The sequence below is a fragment of the Triturus cristatus genome, chromosome 7 (assembly GCF_964204655.1).
Source record: "Triturus cristatus chromosome 7, aTriCri1.1, whole genome shotgun sequence".
Taxonomy (NCBI): Eukaryota; Metazoa; Chordata; class Amphibia; order Caudata; family Salamandridae; genus Triturus; species Triturus cristatus.
This window is the reverse complement of record NC_140590.1, coordinates 1,702,217,635-1,702,231,936: the sequence shown is the minus strand read 5'-3', so window position 1 is coordinate 1,702,231,936 and position 14,302 is coordinate 1,702,217,635. Positions and strand designations below refer to the sequence as shown.

The window sequence follows — 14,302 nt, the reverse complement described above, 5'->3', positions numbered from 1 at the left end:
ATATCACGAAGCTGCCTTCGTGATATTTACCCATGTTGTTTCCACAGACACGCCTACTTTGCATCTCATTAACAATGCAAAGTTAGGCGTGCTGGAAACGGGAGCAAAATCAGCAAAACACGCGACAGCGTGTCTTTGCTGATACGGCGATAAAATTATCGCCGCTTTTCGGCGGAAAACAGCCGCAAAAGCGGCGATAATTTGTTAATATGCCCCTAGATGTCCCTGGTTGGTGCTTTGATCTTTTATGTGCTATTTTAAAACTTAAAATGTAAACCTTTATAACTCCAGTTCTACTGGTGGAATTTTTGTTGTTTTGGTGTCAAATAATTTAATAAAATGTGTCTGTTTTTCTAAATTGATTTGGGGGTTTTCTTGTGTTGTGTTTTCACTTTATTACTGTTTGTGTGCTGCATAAATACTTTACACGTTGCTTCTAAGTTAAGCCTGGCTGCTTTTTGGGCCATGCTACCCAGAGTTAAACACACACTTATTTTGTGACTTTTTGCAGTTCGCCCTGGAAGGAGCAGGTGCATGTCACCTGACCAGAGCTCACACTCCAGACAAGCAACACCCACATTTCTCAAACAAACTATGGAATTATAGTTGCCCCATTGATTGCTTTGATCTCCAAGAAACAGCCCAGGAAAGTGATTTGGACCCAGGAGTGTCAGAAAGCATTTGGGGAACTGAAGAAAGCACTATGCACTGCACCTGTACTGAGAGCATCTGACTATAATCAGCCTTTCATTGTAAAGAAGCATGTCTCTGATAAAGAAGTTGGAGAGGTGTTAACTCAAATAGATGTCAAAGGTGGAGAGCGTTCGGTAACCTTTATTAGTAGGCTGCTACTACCCAGAGAATAGAACTGGACGGCTATTGAGAAGAAGTGGTTTTCCATAGTGTGGGACTTGAGTACGTTCCCATCTTACTTCTTTGGACCTACGTTTGTATTACAAACAAATTATAAGCCGCTGAAATGGTTAATGGCTATGATGGGAGAGAATCCCAAGTTGTTGAGATGGACTATTTATTTATAAGGGTTAGACTTTGTATTGGAGTACAAAGTTGGCTTGAGCTACATGAATGTTGATTGACTTTCCCGCCGGTTTTAACCAATTTGACCTCTCAACCTCTCCAGGTTCAGATTTGGTTCCAGGTGCTCTGATCAAGGAAGAGGGTCTGTTGGGAAGGAAAAGTCCTTTGCATGGTGATGGACCTGCATTCCTGCTTTGAGTGCCCCAATTGTACTTATGTCTGGATCCCTAATGCTGTTTTTTGTTGTCATAGACATACATGAATCATGAGTGTACGCCATGAAATAGGTCTGTCTCTCGATTTGTGGTTTTATTGGACCGGGCAGGGCACCCAAAGCACCATTGCCTTTGCCAAGAGTTAAGCAGCAGGAGTGCGGTGATGGCAGCACACTGTATAATGATCAGTAGGAGTGATCAGGTCTTTTTTAAAGCTCCACTACTGTGTTCCTAACTCACCCTTTGCCTACATTGGTTTGATGTGTAGTGCTGAACAGTGCATGTGTGATATACATGGGCTGGGTGTATGTTTGCCTGTGAATGGTACAATACAGGGATAATGCAGTGCTGTGCAGTGGATGTATATTATATGCATGGGCTGGCAATGATACAATACATAGAGGATGTAGTACTGTGCAACGAGTGTATGCTATATGCATGTGCTGGGTGGATATGGGCCTGTCAATGGTACACTACATGGAAGTCTCTGGGTCCCATTTTGGGAGAACCAGTGCAGACTGGATGAGCATGAGGTGAGCAGGTACAGGAATCCCCCCTGACAAATTTGTGTATTGCTGCATTCCTGCAAGCTGGGTGGGACACATTGTCAGAAGGGAGAGCCAGGCTCTTCCTACACTTCAAAGGGTGCTCTTTGATTCAGAGAGAGGTGACTGGGAATGGGCATGGGCACATCGCAGAAGGGAATGGGGCTGATAAGAGAATCATAAAGAATAGGGTTGAGGCCCTGAGGTAACCGTTGATACACATATCACTGTGGCTGACATCCAGGTGTGAGCCTCTAATCACTCATATGGCCTATGTTATGGTGCTATCAGCTTTGGAGTCGCTCCTACAGTGACAGACTGTTTTCTGCAGGAAGAGAAAACAGAGGGGAGGGAACTTCAAAAGGAAGCAGACACCCAACATAACCTTCAAAGACTCAGACACTAAACCACATTGATGTCTGGAAATGAACTATAAGAAGGGGAGCTTGAGTCCCCAAAAATTGTAAATTGTGTGCAGAGGATGAAAGGTGACCCCATATGCTGGGGTGGGGGACCAGGACAAAGGAAGAAGCCTGGTCTGGTCGAGACCGTCTGCAGAAGAAGGAGTTGACTGTGGTGACCTGAGCGGGCCCAAGCCGAGAATTAGACCCAGAACCCGGATCGTCGCAAACTTCCTAGGCATCGGAAGAGCACCAAGAACCCCCACGGCCACTGAAAGACCACGTGTGAGGACATCAAGGACACCAGACAGCAGCTGTTCTGGGCCACGTATTAAAGACGTATCCGAGGCAGTCGCTGCAGCTTCAACATATACAAAAGCGGCGCACTCGGAGAGTCTGGCCGCTTGGATCCTGCTAGTATGCATAAGACTGATTTTCAGGCCAGACGGCCTCAGGGAACTTGTTTGTCAGATAGCGCTGCAGCACTGGAACACTTTTGACTTTAATAGAGAATCAGAGTGGGACTTCTGAGACTCGGAATACTAGTGGGGCTTAACCTGAATGTAGACGATTATGAATGGAAAATAACCACTAAAACTAGCTAAAGGGGAGTAGGACTCTGGGACCCGCCTGTCAAAAACTAGAGTTATGACCTCCGGGGACTTTGTGTATTGTTTGTGAATGTCATATTTTACTTTGTGGTCGTATTTAAATACTCCTTTTTTCATAAAAGTATTTGACTGGGTAATCATTTATTGCTGCTGTTGTGTGTATTTTGAGTTGTGAGCCTGTTTTCATCCCCCCGTGACTACCTCCCTGACAAGAGCCTCGGACTGTGCAACCAGCCCTACCACTGAGAGTCAAGTGCTGAAGGGGTGCTTGGCCCAGTTGCTCAGGATTCACAGTAGGTCGGTCAGGAGTAGAAGATCTCAACCCCCACGGTTGGGCCCAGTAACTCCTGCTTGCCCGTCACCCCCTGATTGGGGTTCTGACAGAGGTGTTGGATACTCACCGTGATTTGGACACACTTGAAAGGTTCACCTGGCGCCACAGCCTCATGGTAAAGGTTGAGGGTGGGTCCCTGGCACTCCAGGGAGATGGCAAGGTTCACATAGCGCAAGGAGGCGAAGCTGCCTTCAAGGTGGAAGCAAACATTCTCTGATGATGGGTAGTGGAGCTCGGCTGGTAGTGTAACCACGTATTGTCTGTGAAGAAGAAAGACGTGGCTGAATGGAGACAAATTCACCATTAAACAGTAACTACACTAAACCATAAAGCACTCTCACGCAGATACATAATGGATCTAACACTCAACCACCATCACTGTTGCAAAGATAGTACATGGAATATATTATTTTTCTCTCTGTTAACACAAAACAGTACCTCAAACACATGTTTGCAATTTGTCTGGCAAACGATTGAGGCAGCATTCCAACCCATCATTCCAACCCATCATTTCAACCCATCATTCCAACCCATCATTCTTTGGCCCACAATGCCGCCTAAGCTTGGACCCAGGCATATGCAAATCAGTCTTGACTTTGGTCCATAAACATTACACCGAACACTTGAATACTTCACAGTGGCATATTGTACACATTGAATTTATCAAACACTGGAACACTCTCTTTTATCAGCTTTTATAACATTGAAGTACTCCCACGGTTAAAAACTATGTGTGTGTGACACTGGTATAGTCAGTATATCTGGCAATGGAAACACCTCTCTTTTACAAAATCTAGGTGCTCTTTTATTTTATTAATTATTTGCTTTTCTTGCGCCTATCTCGCCTAAAGAGCATTTTGGTCTCACACTTTTTGATTGGATGAGTTGTATCCTTCCACTGCTCGTAACTGTGCATTGCACTGAATGAGGGACTATTTTGTACGTCTCCCTGCTCTTCACACTCATGTAAGCCTCCACTCTCTTTAACATTTATCAGCCCGCAACTTGCCTAACAGCCCCCATACATGTCACCACCACTCACCACTGTATCCACAGGCGACCATCTATATATGGATCTTAATCCATTCCTGAAGCGAACATGTGTAGGTGCAGTCTTGGAATATTTTTTCTTAAAGCATTGCAAGATGGCAGCTGTGTGTGCAGTCACATACCAACAAGCCTGCCAAACAGAACGCCGGCCAAGCATTCTGTGGCTGTCAGTTCAATGCACCTGTGGAGGATTATGGTGGGCTGCCAGCTTCTCCTGTTCAGGTAAGCAAGCTTCTAAAGACCCCTTTTCAGATCCTTCACAGTACACTAGAAAATATTCTTGGATGGACAGCAAGTAAATATTTATGCAAAAGGAGAAGCACTACCTACCCAACAGTGCACCTCCAATATGTGTGAGTATTACACATATATTCAGGGTTATGCTAATATTAAACCATTCGACAGGCTTGCCTGATGCTCAAAAGTTATCAATCCCCTCAGTGTGCCAGACTGTGAAGAGTGATTGCTAATGGTGATATGGGCTGTTTGTGTTTTATGGGGCACTGTTCAGACTGCAGATGGTTATTTATTGCACTTAGATCACTGATTCTCTGAATGTGGCCTCTGCAGTAGAATTATGGATCATGCAATAGATACTTCCAGGATGACAGCCTACATTATCATTAGTATGTGGAGTATATTGCCAGGGTTTTCACTGCCCCAAGCACATAAAGTATCATTGGCATGCCAATAGTTGAAGCTGATCTAAAGTATTAAGTACCAGTGCAAACACAGACATCTGCATTGCCCCAATATGTAAAGCAATGTTTCCAGTCAGTAATTCACATTGCTCCTAATAGTCTTGCATGTAAGGAACAACTGCCAACTCATGTTCTGCACTACCCACAGTCTTCGACCTTTAAAGTGAAATTGCCATGTCATTAACAAGCACTGACCCAGCTTGTAAATCTCCATTGTCATTCGCCTATCCACAAAATCCCCAGAAGTTAAGGCCCCATATGGTTTAGCAGTATGTAAAGCATCATGAACATTGTACCTACTATCAACAATACTTCCAGCGTGAAAAGCATGGTTGTCATTTCATTGGACCAAGAATATAAGCACTGCTGCCATCCCAGCATCCACGTGGCCTGTCAGTATGTGAAACACTATTTCCATTCAAGTATCCATAAACGTTTTGATATATAAAGCACCATTCCCATTCCAGTATACACATATGTTTGAGTATATAAAGCATCATTACCATTCTCGTATCCACATGGCTCTATCATGTAAACCACCATCACCATGAAGGTAAACTAAATAAGACTTCCAGGCTTCAGCTTGCAAAAGTTCACTGCCGGCACCTACTACCAACTGCCACTTACCAAGGTGATGGTCTGTTGGTAGTTAGTGCCTACTCTCCCTACTCGCAGAGTTATCTTTTCTACAGTTTATGTCTGAGCATGTTCTGTAGAGGAAGCAGCACTGGTTCATGCCCAGACTGAAATATTAAGTCGCCCTAGAAACTGTACTGCTTCAACAGATAACTAATGTCTCTCTCCAGTCATTTCTATTCGGTGGGAGGGCCTGGTGCAGATGCTCAATGTAGTAGGTAATTCGTGGTAGGATTTGAGGGAACCTTGTTCCTTTCCAGGTTAGATTGGCATCCAACCCTTTTTTGTTGGTCTTCGTGTACATTAGGGTTAAGCTCAGAGTTGGTTTGTGTGTCTCCATGTACATCAAGGTGAAGCTCAGAGGTGGTCTGTTGTTCTCCATGCACAACAGAGTGAAGCTGAGACTTGGTCTGTTGGTCTCTGTGTACATTAGGGTGAAGCCCAGAGTTGGTCTGCAAATAGAGTGAGGAGTTTTCTTTTGTTCAGAAGGATAGAGATGGTCAATAGTTTACAGAGAGGACAAGACGATTTTGACCGAGGGGCAACAAGTGACGCTCAGTTGGTCCCTAGTCTTGATGTGAGAGAGTGCATCCTTGCATGACTTTGTAGGCCTTCAGAAGGTGACACTATTAGGGGAAACAGGCAGATGTGTGGTCTCAGCAAGGGGAACTGGGTAGGCTGGTAAAGATGAATAAAGGGAAAATGAAGCTCCAGAGAGATGCTAGTTGTCGCCATTCTTCCTTTATGCACTCTCCCCCTGGGCTCAGGCAATGAGCAACAACACTTAAGTAATGCTGAAATCAATTATATATTTTTTAATTATTATAAAAGTGTATGACCTTGACAGAGAAGAGCTCTCAGGGATATTTTGATCACCATGATATAATCCCATTGAGGCGGGATGAAGGGTAGATGCGTTAAAAGCACACACCACAACTAACTTAGAAACAGTGACCTGCAATCAATTAAAGAAGTCTCCTCGTAAAACAAAGTTCAATTACTTGCCATTTCATTTTCATCAGCCCCATGTCTATCCTAGTCACTGGCAGATTCTGAGCAATATCAAAGACTCAGCCACCTTCAGCAGTGTGCCCGTTCACCCTCAATAGTACCCGCTATTTGAAGGTCATGGGTGTCTTGGTCGTCACATGCAAGGCTTGAGGTGGCAGTATTAACAAGTTTGCAATATGGCCTTTCTTGCCATCCAGGGCCACTTGCACAAATCCCTCATCAACCGGGGATTCTGCTGGTGCTGGCTCTTCATCTGCCCCTGGTAACGATAGGGCAATGGCTATCTAAACAACTGGAACTTCACCTTCCTCCATTGTGTCACAGATAAGAGGGACTACGTGTGTGCCTAATTGAAGTATGCACAAGTAAAATGTAAATGTAAATTCAGTATTTGTAAAGTGCGAACATCTACCCAAAGGCATCCCGGCGCTGGGGGCCGTCGGGAAGATTAAGCAAGCTATTGCCCAGAGTCACATGGTGCTGGGATGACCTGCCGCCGGGGATCGAACTCTGAGCCCCAGATTCCAACGTCAGTCGCCCTGGCCGCGTTGCCACAAGTTTATTAAGTAAAACAAGCAACATGCGATATCGCTATGTAAAGTGACAACATTTCCACTTAATTATCTTCGGCATCTAATACTAAACCCTTCCCAATTTATTTACCTGATTTGTGTAGGTTTTCTTCATAAATAGTTCAAGTGAGAGTACACATACCAGACACTGAGGGACCATTCACAAAGGCAAATTGAGATGAAAGTCTAACTTTTTGACTTTCGGCATTCACAAAGGGCATTTATGAGTTGCAAGGTTAGACTTTTGTCTCAGTTAAACTTAAGTTGTGTTCTTAAGTCTAACTGAGACCAAAACTTAAGATAAACTGAGCCAAAAGTCTACCTTTACTACTCATAAATGCCCTTAGTGAATAACGAAAGTCGTAAAGTTAGACTCCCATCTCGATTTGTCTTTGTGAATTTGGCCCGAATCTCAGATTAACCGGTGTACACCTTTCTCATGGGAAGAACTTCCACATGCTGTGCTTGTCGTTTGTGAATTCTCATTTAGCAGTGCCAAGCACAAGAGTGAGGCTAAGTATGTCAAAGGCAAGAAAACAATGAAGACTATACACAACATAACCAAACACAATAATTGTAAAAGAATCAACATAGCGTCAGCTGTTACTGTGTTTTTAAAGCAATTTCCTGGAATTTCATAATCCCACCATTTTGCACCATCTAGTGCAATACCTATATCAAATTGATGGGCAGCAATCTATTTACTTCATTATTCAACTCATCATCATGGCAACTTTTGATCTTAAATTCGGAATTGCTATCAAGGCTATCCTCATTTTTAGGAATAGTCAAGGGAAAAGAAGGTGCAGAGCCTTCATTATTGGGGAGACAATGAATAACACACAAGCAGATATATATAAAAATGCAAATAAGGTTAATAACTATGTAGGATGAAATGCCCCCGTGTGGTTGTGGCGCTCACTAACTCCGGTATAAAGTGTATTTCGTGTATCTATCTGTTGGTGCTCAAGGGAAGAGGAGTCATCCACCCCTCAACATTTGCGACCCAAGGGGCTCACACAACTATTTCTACAAGCCCGAGCACACACACAATATCATTCATTAGTTTAGGCAAAGCAATGTAATGCACGAGACAGTATACAATCGTTTGTATTTTCTTTCTTCCGTAGGTCCAGCCAACACGTGTGTCGTCGCTCGGGAGTAACCCACGACTTCCTCAGGGCTTTGGACCGGTTATAATTCCGTCCCGGCCAAGAAGGCAGCGAAAATATTCAGACCGATTATTACAGCTACACAATCTGATATAGCATTCACTGAAGAGACAATAATTGGACGTGAACTGAGATACCTATTTTCCCTGCCTTTTAATATAGATCACAAAAAAGTTCTTATATGTGAATGATAAAAACGCCAAGTATAAAACACATTATTACTTTCAATTTGAATCCCAATCACGATCTGTCGTTTTATAGTAAATCATAGTTTGCACGATATTTAACACAAACTTTTAAAAAACGGGCTATTGGGGTAATGCTATACTCAGTGTCCAAACATTGTAAGGCAAGAAGGGCCGGGCGGCACTGGCGTAAGCCTATGAGTTTTAATAAAGGAATAATCCACTTCTTACGTGGTAATTCATAATAACTACAGAAAAAGACTACGTGCAGTGGCGATTGTTCTGATTGCCCATTACAAGGACAAGGAGTTAGGTTACTAGACCAATCTTTTGTCTTCGGAAAAGTTATCAGCCGATGGAAAGTATTAAACCAGAATCGTGTTAAAAGATATTTTTCATAGGGATTAACACTGAATAGTAAATATGGCTGGATCCCAAATGAGACTTGTACCGAAGCAAGATGGAAGTTTGTGGGCTTTAAGATCTCAGTTGTTAAACGAAGCTCACGTAAATGAGATAAACACGCGTTTTTCAGCTTTTTGCGTGATACTTCGATTACAGTCTCAGGGAACGTGAAAAAAGATTCCAGGTTTACGTCTCTCAGAAAGTTATGGACAAATAGCAACCATGGGATGTTTTTCCACTTTTCCAGAGTAAGATAGTCAGAGATAAGCAGACGAGTCATTTTACATTCTATAGTTTCCCAGAGTCGATGCCATAAAATAATTGGTTGGATAGCAATGAGATCAGAAATATAATCCTCCCCCAACTCCATATGGCAACCGTAAGTTGGCGAACTTTTGGGAGCGGCCAAAAGGTACCGAAAAAAGCCATTTTCTACTTTTTGGATAATTTCCGTGTTGACATAACCCCAAACCCCAGCCCCATACATTGCCACCGAACGGCACTTAGCCCTATAGATCTGGATCAACTCCCGCGAGGGACGCTGGCCTAGTTTTTGCGCAAATGTGACCAAGGCTGTTGTAGTTCTAAGGAACCCCATCTTTCTGGCCAGAAGGGCTGAACCCCAACTAGAGGTATTGTCTATCAAAATACCTAAATAGGGGTACGAAGTTGCGGTCTCCAGGATGGTATTATTTATCTGTATATCGCCAGAATGTTTGAGGCGTTTCCCCAGGTGCATGACAAACGTTTTCTTTATGTTTACTTTTAGATCTAGGCTTGCCATGAACTCACAATATCTATCAAGAAGAAGTTGGAGTTGGCGTGGGGTCCTGGCCATGATCACCGCGTCATCCACGTAGAGCAACGCGGGTATTGGACGACGATCGATCATGGGCAGGTCCTGGCTTCCTACTAACATCGCAGCCTCCAAACCATTCGTATATAGATTGAAAAGAAAGGGTGCCAGTACGCATCCCTGTCTGACACCCTTAACTACTGGGAATGATGTTGTAACTTCCCCCCCCAGACCGTACCGTACTTTTGCTGAGGCCCCTGTATAGAGATTCCGAATGAAACTCACCAAGGGGGGATCAACCCCCATAGTCAGAAGGAGTTTCCAAAGTTTGCTATGGGAAACGCAATCAAAGGCCGCCGAAAGATCGACGTAAGCTAAATGCAACCTCCCCTTTTTCGCCCATACATATTTACCTATCAGTAATGATAGGTTTAATGCCTGCTCCACTGTCCCCAGTCCCTCTCGAAAGCCATACTGGAGGTCAGAAACCACTTGATTGCTTTCAGCCCAGTCTTGGAGTCTTTTAAGAAGTACCTGACCCATCACCTTGCCTGTAGAGTCCAAAAGGGAAATTGGACGGTAACAGGCAGGGCTATTACGGTCGCCTTTCTTAAAAATGGGGAGAAGAATAGAAGTTGTCCAAGACTCTGGTGGGCCAATTTTAGTGGCTGCTTCAAACACCTTTGTAAGAATAGGGGACCATAATTCTAAATTGTTTTTGAATAGGTCCACGGGAACCCCGTCAGGGCCTGGGGCTTTGCCACATTTAGAAGCTTGCAATGCCGTAAGTACCTCGACATGGTCAAAATGAAGGTTAGGGTTAGAGGGGAGGGATGGTCTTCCATAGTTTTGAGTAGCCGGCATCCCCAAACTTTCTGAGGGGAGCTCTGTCAAAGAATCCTCCAAAATACCAAAGATCCTAGAAAAATGATCAACCCAAGCTGCCTCTCCCACTGCTACCTCGATCCGTGGGATCTCTCGTTGGTCGGTTAAGAAAGGTGTTCTTACTATTTTCCAGAAGGAGGCTGAATCCTTGAGGGAACAGCTCTGATGTAACTTAGCCCATAGTTCCTTCTTAATATCCACCTTACAGGATTTAAGTGCTTGCTTATAACATTTTCTTAATCTTATAACTTCCCCTTTGTCCCTTACGGTATTAGTCAGAGCTTTCTTTAGTAAGAGGTAGGCGCTCCTTGTTGCGGAATTAAACCATCCCTTTTTAACACCCTTAGATTGACGGAACAACTCTCTCTTAATTTCGGATGTAATAACAGAAAAGCTAGCCAGTACCTGATCGGGGACAGATTGTGAGTTTAAGCATACTTCAATATGTGGGAGTGTACGACTCAACACTGCTGAGGTAATCTTTTCAGCATCCACTTTATCCCATTTAATTGCATACCCGTTCAGTTTATTTACCCCTAATGTTTCTTGTGTTAGGAGAGTTCGCTTGCTGGGCAGTTCTGGCGTATCAGGAATAGTGATCATAAGAGTGTTGGGAAAGTGATCACTGCTAGGATCGGTACCTGTTCGGAAGCTACATAGCTGCTCCTTAGAAGCTTGCGATACCAAAACAAAGTCAATCAGACTAAATAGTCCCCTGCCATTAAACGTGGGAGTAAAAGAAACTGGGGGGGAAACAAGATCGTTTGCAAAACCGAGATCTAAATTAAATATTATCTCGGTCAAAGTGTTCCCTAGTTTGGTATGAGGAAAATGCGTTAAGTTATAACCCAGGTCATCAACAATACCACAATTGTTTGTATCGCCTCCCTTACAAAGATTTAAATTGAAGTCCCCTCCCCAGACTATGCTAATACTAGTACTAGAATGTTTAAGTCGCTCCTCTGTTAAGAGTTGGGAAATATTTTCCAAGACTGGGAGTATGTCTTTTGATGTCAAGTTATTATAGAAATTAACTATGTAGGACACATGTGTTTTACTAGGTATTAACTTAAGGATCTGGGAATAGGGATTGCTGTTAATGATTTTAGTATCAGTGGTTAGGAGTTCATTTGAGAGATATATTACCAAGCCACCTTTCGCTCTCCCACATAATGAAGGTTGGGCAAATGAATTAAAAGTTTTATATCCTTGCAGATGGATGGGAACAGTTAACCATGTTTCTTGCAAACAAATAATGTTATGTTCCCTAATGGTAAAGAGCCATGATGGATGGTCTGCCTTAGAGCGCAAGCCGGCGACATTCCAGAATATTAATTTGAGGGATAGGTCAGGTTTAGCCGAACCCCCCCCCAATTATGGTATCGTCGACAGGGGATTTTATCATAGCCCTTGGGGAGCCTAGGTCTAATTGAAAATTTGATATACCCTCCAGTGAGGGTTGAAGCTCCTCCATGGCCCTAGTGGAGGAAAGGAGTTGGAATACTTGGTTCTCTTTTTCAGGAAATGGACAAGTCGGACAGACTGAAAACTGCGATGATTGAACCAGTCAGTCATTTGCGTCCAGACCTGATGAATGATCGAATCTATAAAGAGCTTAGAAGGGTTTAGGGCAATAGAATGGATTATAACCATTATAGCCATTACTGTTAAACAAACAGTTATTGTGGCTAAACATAGGACGCTCATTAGGGTAACTAGTTAATAGTCCCAGATTAGGTGTAAATTCTACTGCAGATCTCGGGTAGAAAAATATCAAGTCACGTGTCGTGATACCCCCTGACCCAATTTCCTGAAATTCACCTAGGATGTATCTTACAGTTCTACGGTCTGAGAAATTAATGATAATAATGTCACCTGATAGGTTTTTCCTTCGACGGCCCAGCCATGGCAGTCGCCTGACATGAATAATTTCACCATTCAAATAGAGAGGGAGCGGCCGATTTTGACGGAGCCATAAAAGCACTTTGTTTTTTAGTTGGTAAAAATTTTCCGTCTTACCTTCCTCTAAGGCTGGAACACCTGTCAGAATGACTACATACGGAGCCGCTTCCGGGGGGAGGTCTACTAGCCTAGTCCTAGGCTCTCTCATTACATCAAGTTTTGAATGGACACCTTGATCAGGGGCAAGTCTTAGGTTTGCAGGGTTCCCACCCCCCTGTATGTTGTTCACCCTGGGTTCAAATGCTAGACGTGGTACACAAGGCGCACTTAGCTGGGAAGGTTTTGGGTTAGAAGGATTGATGTTCTTTACCCCTCCCTTTTGGGGGGGGGAAGATCGAATATTATTTTTTACACATCTTTTTTCCACGGGGACAAAGGCAAGCTTTGATGAAACAGGTGTCAAGGATGATGGTAACCCTTTCTTTAAGGTGACCGATGTAGGGGTCGGTACTGCCATTACCAGGGGTACAGATGATGGAACACTGTTAAGTTGAGCCTTATTTGCTACTATGTTCTCCCTAACTACTTGTTCTAGGGACCCTAATTGGAGGGTGATTCTATTCAATCTCTCTATTACTGTCAGAATAAAGGATCGTACTATTTGCCCGATGGTCCCAGTAATATTGGTAATAATAGGGGTCTCCTTGGATGGAATGGATTGAGGGGTAGGCGGGGCAGATGTCATGTGCAATTGCGGGGTGGATAGTGCAGGGGTATTATCAGAATCAGGATTTTGGTTTAGAGTTTGAATAGGCCTGCTTAATTTACTCCTTAACGTTCTACCTCCCCACTTTCTCCTTCTTTTTGTTGGCGGGGGACCTTGGCAAAGATCAAGATTGTGCTTCCGAGTGTGTTTCTCTTTTTGGGCAATCTCTACCACAGGTGACGAAGTGGGCGCCCGGGACTCAACAGGCGAAGGGAGGTTACAAGTAGAGGTAGAGATGATGACACTTAATTCATTAATAGAATCGGCAATAAGGTCAGTAAAGGAGTCTATTAGATTGGATCTGTCCCGGAGAAGCAATGGAGTGCTTTCAATAATAGAAGATTCACAAACTGTTGGAGTTATATGAGTCCCATCATGGACCGACAAGCTTGGTTGTATTGAGTGCAGGGACGTGCGCATGTTCTTAATAAGCTCAATCGAGCGGCGCCTGTCAGCTCGCCGCTCAGCGAGAGAGTCCTCCCTATCTGTGTCCGGAATTGTCCTGATGACAAAATGGTCCAAGGTTCCTTTGATAGCCCTTTTTACCAAGGGGGTTTTACCCGTTATACTCATGGTTCGTGGTGTTTGGGAAAAGGGACTGACAAACTGGGATAGGGGATATGGTAAGTAACCCACAGAGCCTTATGAGGTAATTTAGCAGGGTAAAACAATTGGACTAGGTCAAAACGGTATGCGGGTACAAACACGGAATTTTCATAGTGGCTTACTTGAAGTGACCGTTTCGAGGATGACAGAGGGGAGGCCCAGCCCGGCCTTTTCCGGCCTAGGACGGCCGATGACGGCCCGCCCTTTGCCCGGCTCGTCCCGCGCGCGTCCCGCATAGCAGGCCTCAGGGTCTGTTATATGCGCCTCCTGGCGCTGGCGCTGCGTGTCAGGGAACGCGCCGCCGCAAAGGCAGCCGGGAGCTGAGGTCCCGGAGCGGCGACGCGGCTGATTACACCCAAGGACTCCTGGCGGTGGCGGTGAGGTTTGATAGCAATAATCCAGGTAAGGTCCCCAGCTCCGCCGGCCTCAGGGTCTGTTATATGCGCCTCCTGGCGCTGGCGCTGCGTGTCA

The 14,302-nt window shown here is 44.2% G+C and overlaps 1 protein-coding gene across 1 annotated transcript in view; it reads right to left on the bottom strand.

Annotated features, from left to right (window-relative positions):
• Positions 1–13,798, bottom strand: part of LOC146812814 (alpha-2-macroglobulin-like protein 1) — an 848,867-nt gene extending 835,069 nt beyond the window's left edge. Inside the window, exons 1-2 of the mRNA XM_085615205.1 lie at positions 13,311–13,798; positions 3,212–3,404 (exon numbers count right to left, since the gene is read on the bottom strand). Of these exons, the coding sequence (XP_085471331.1) occupies positions 3,212–3,404; positions 13,311–13,798 (681 nt within the window). The remainder of the gene's footprint in view (positions 1–3,211; positions 3,405–13,310) is intronic.
• Between the last annotated feature and the right edge of the window lie 504 nt (positions 13,799–14,302).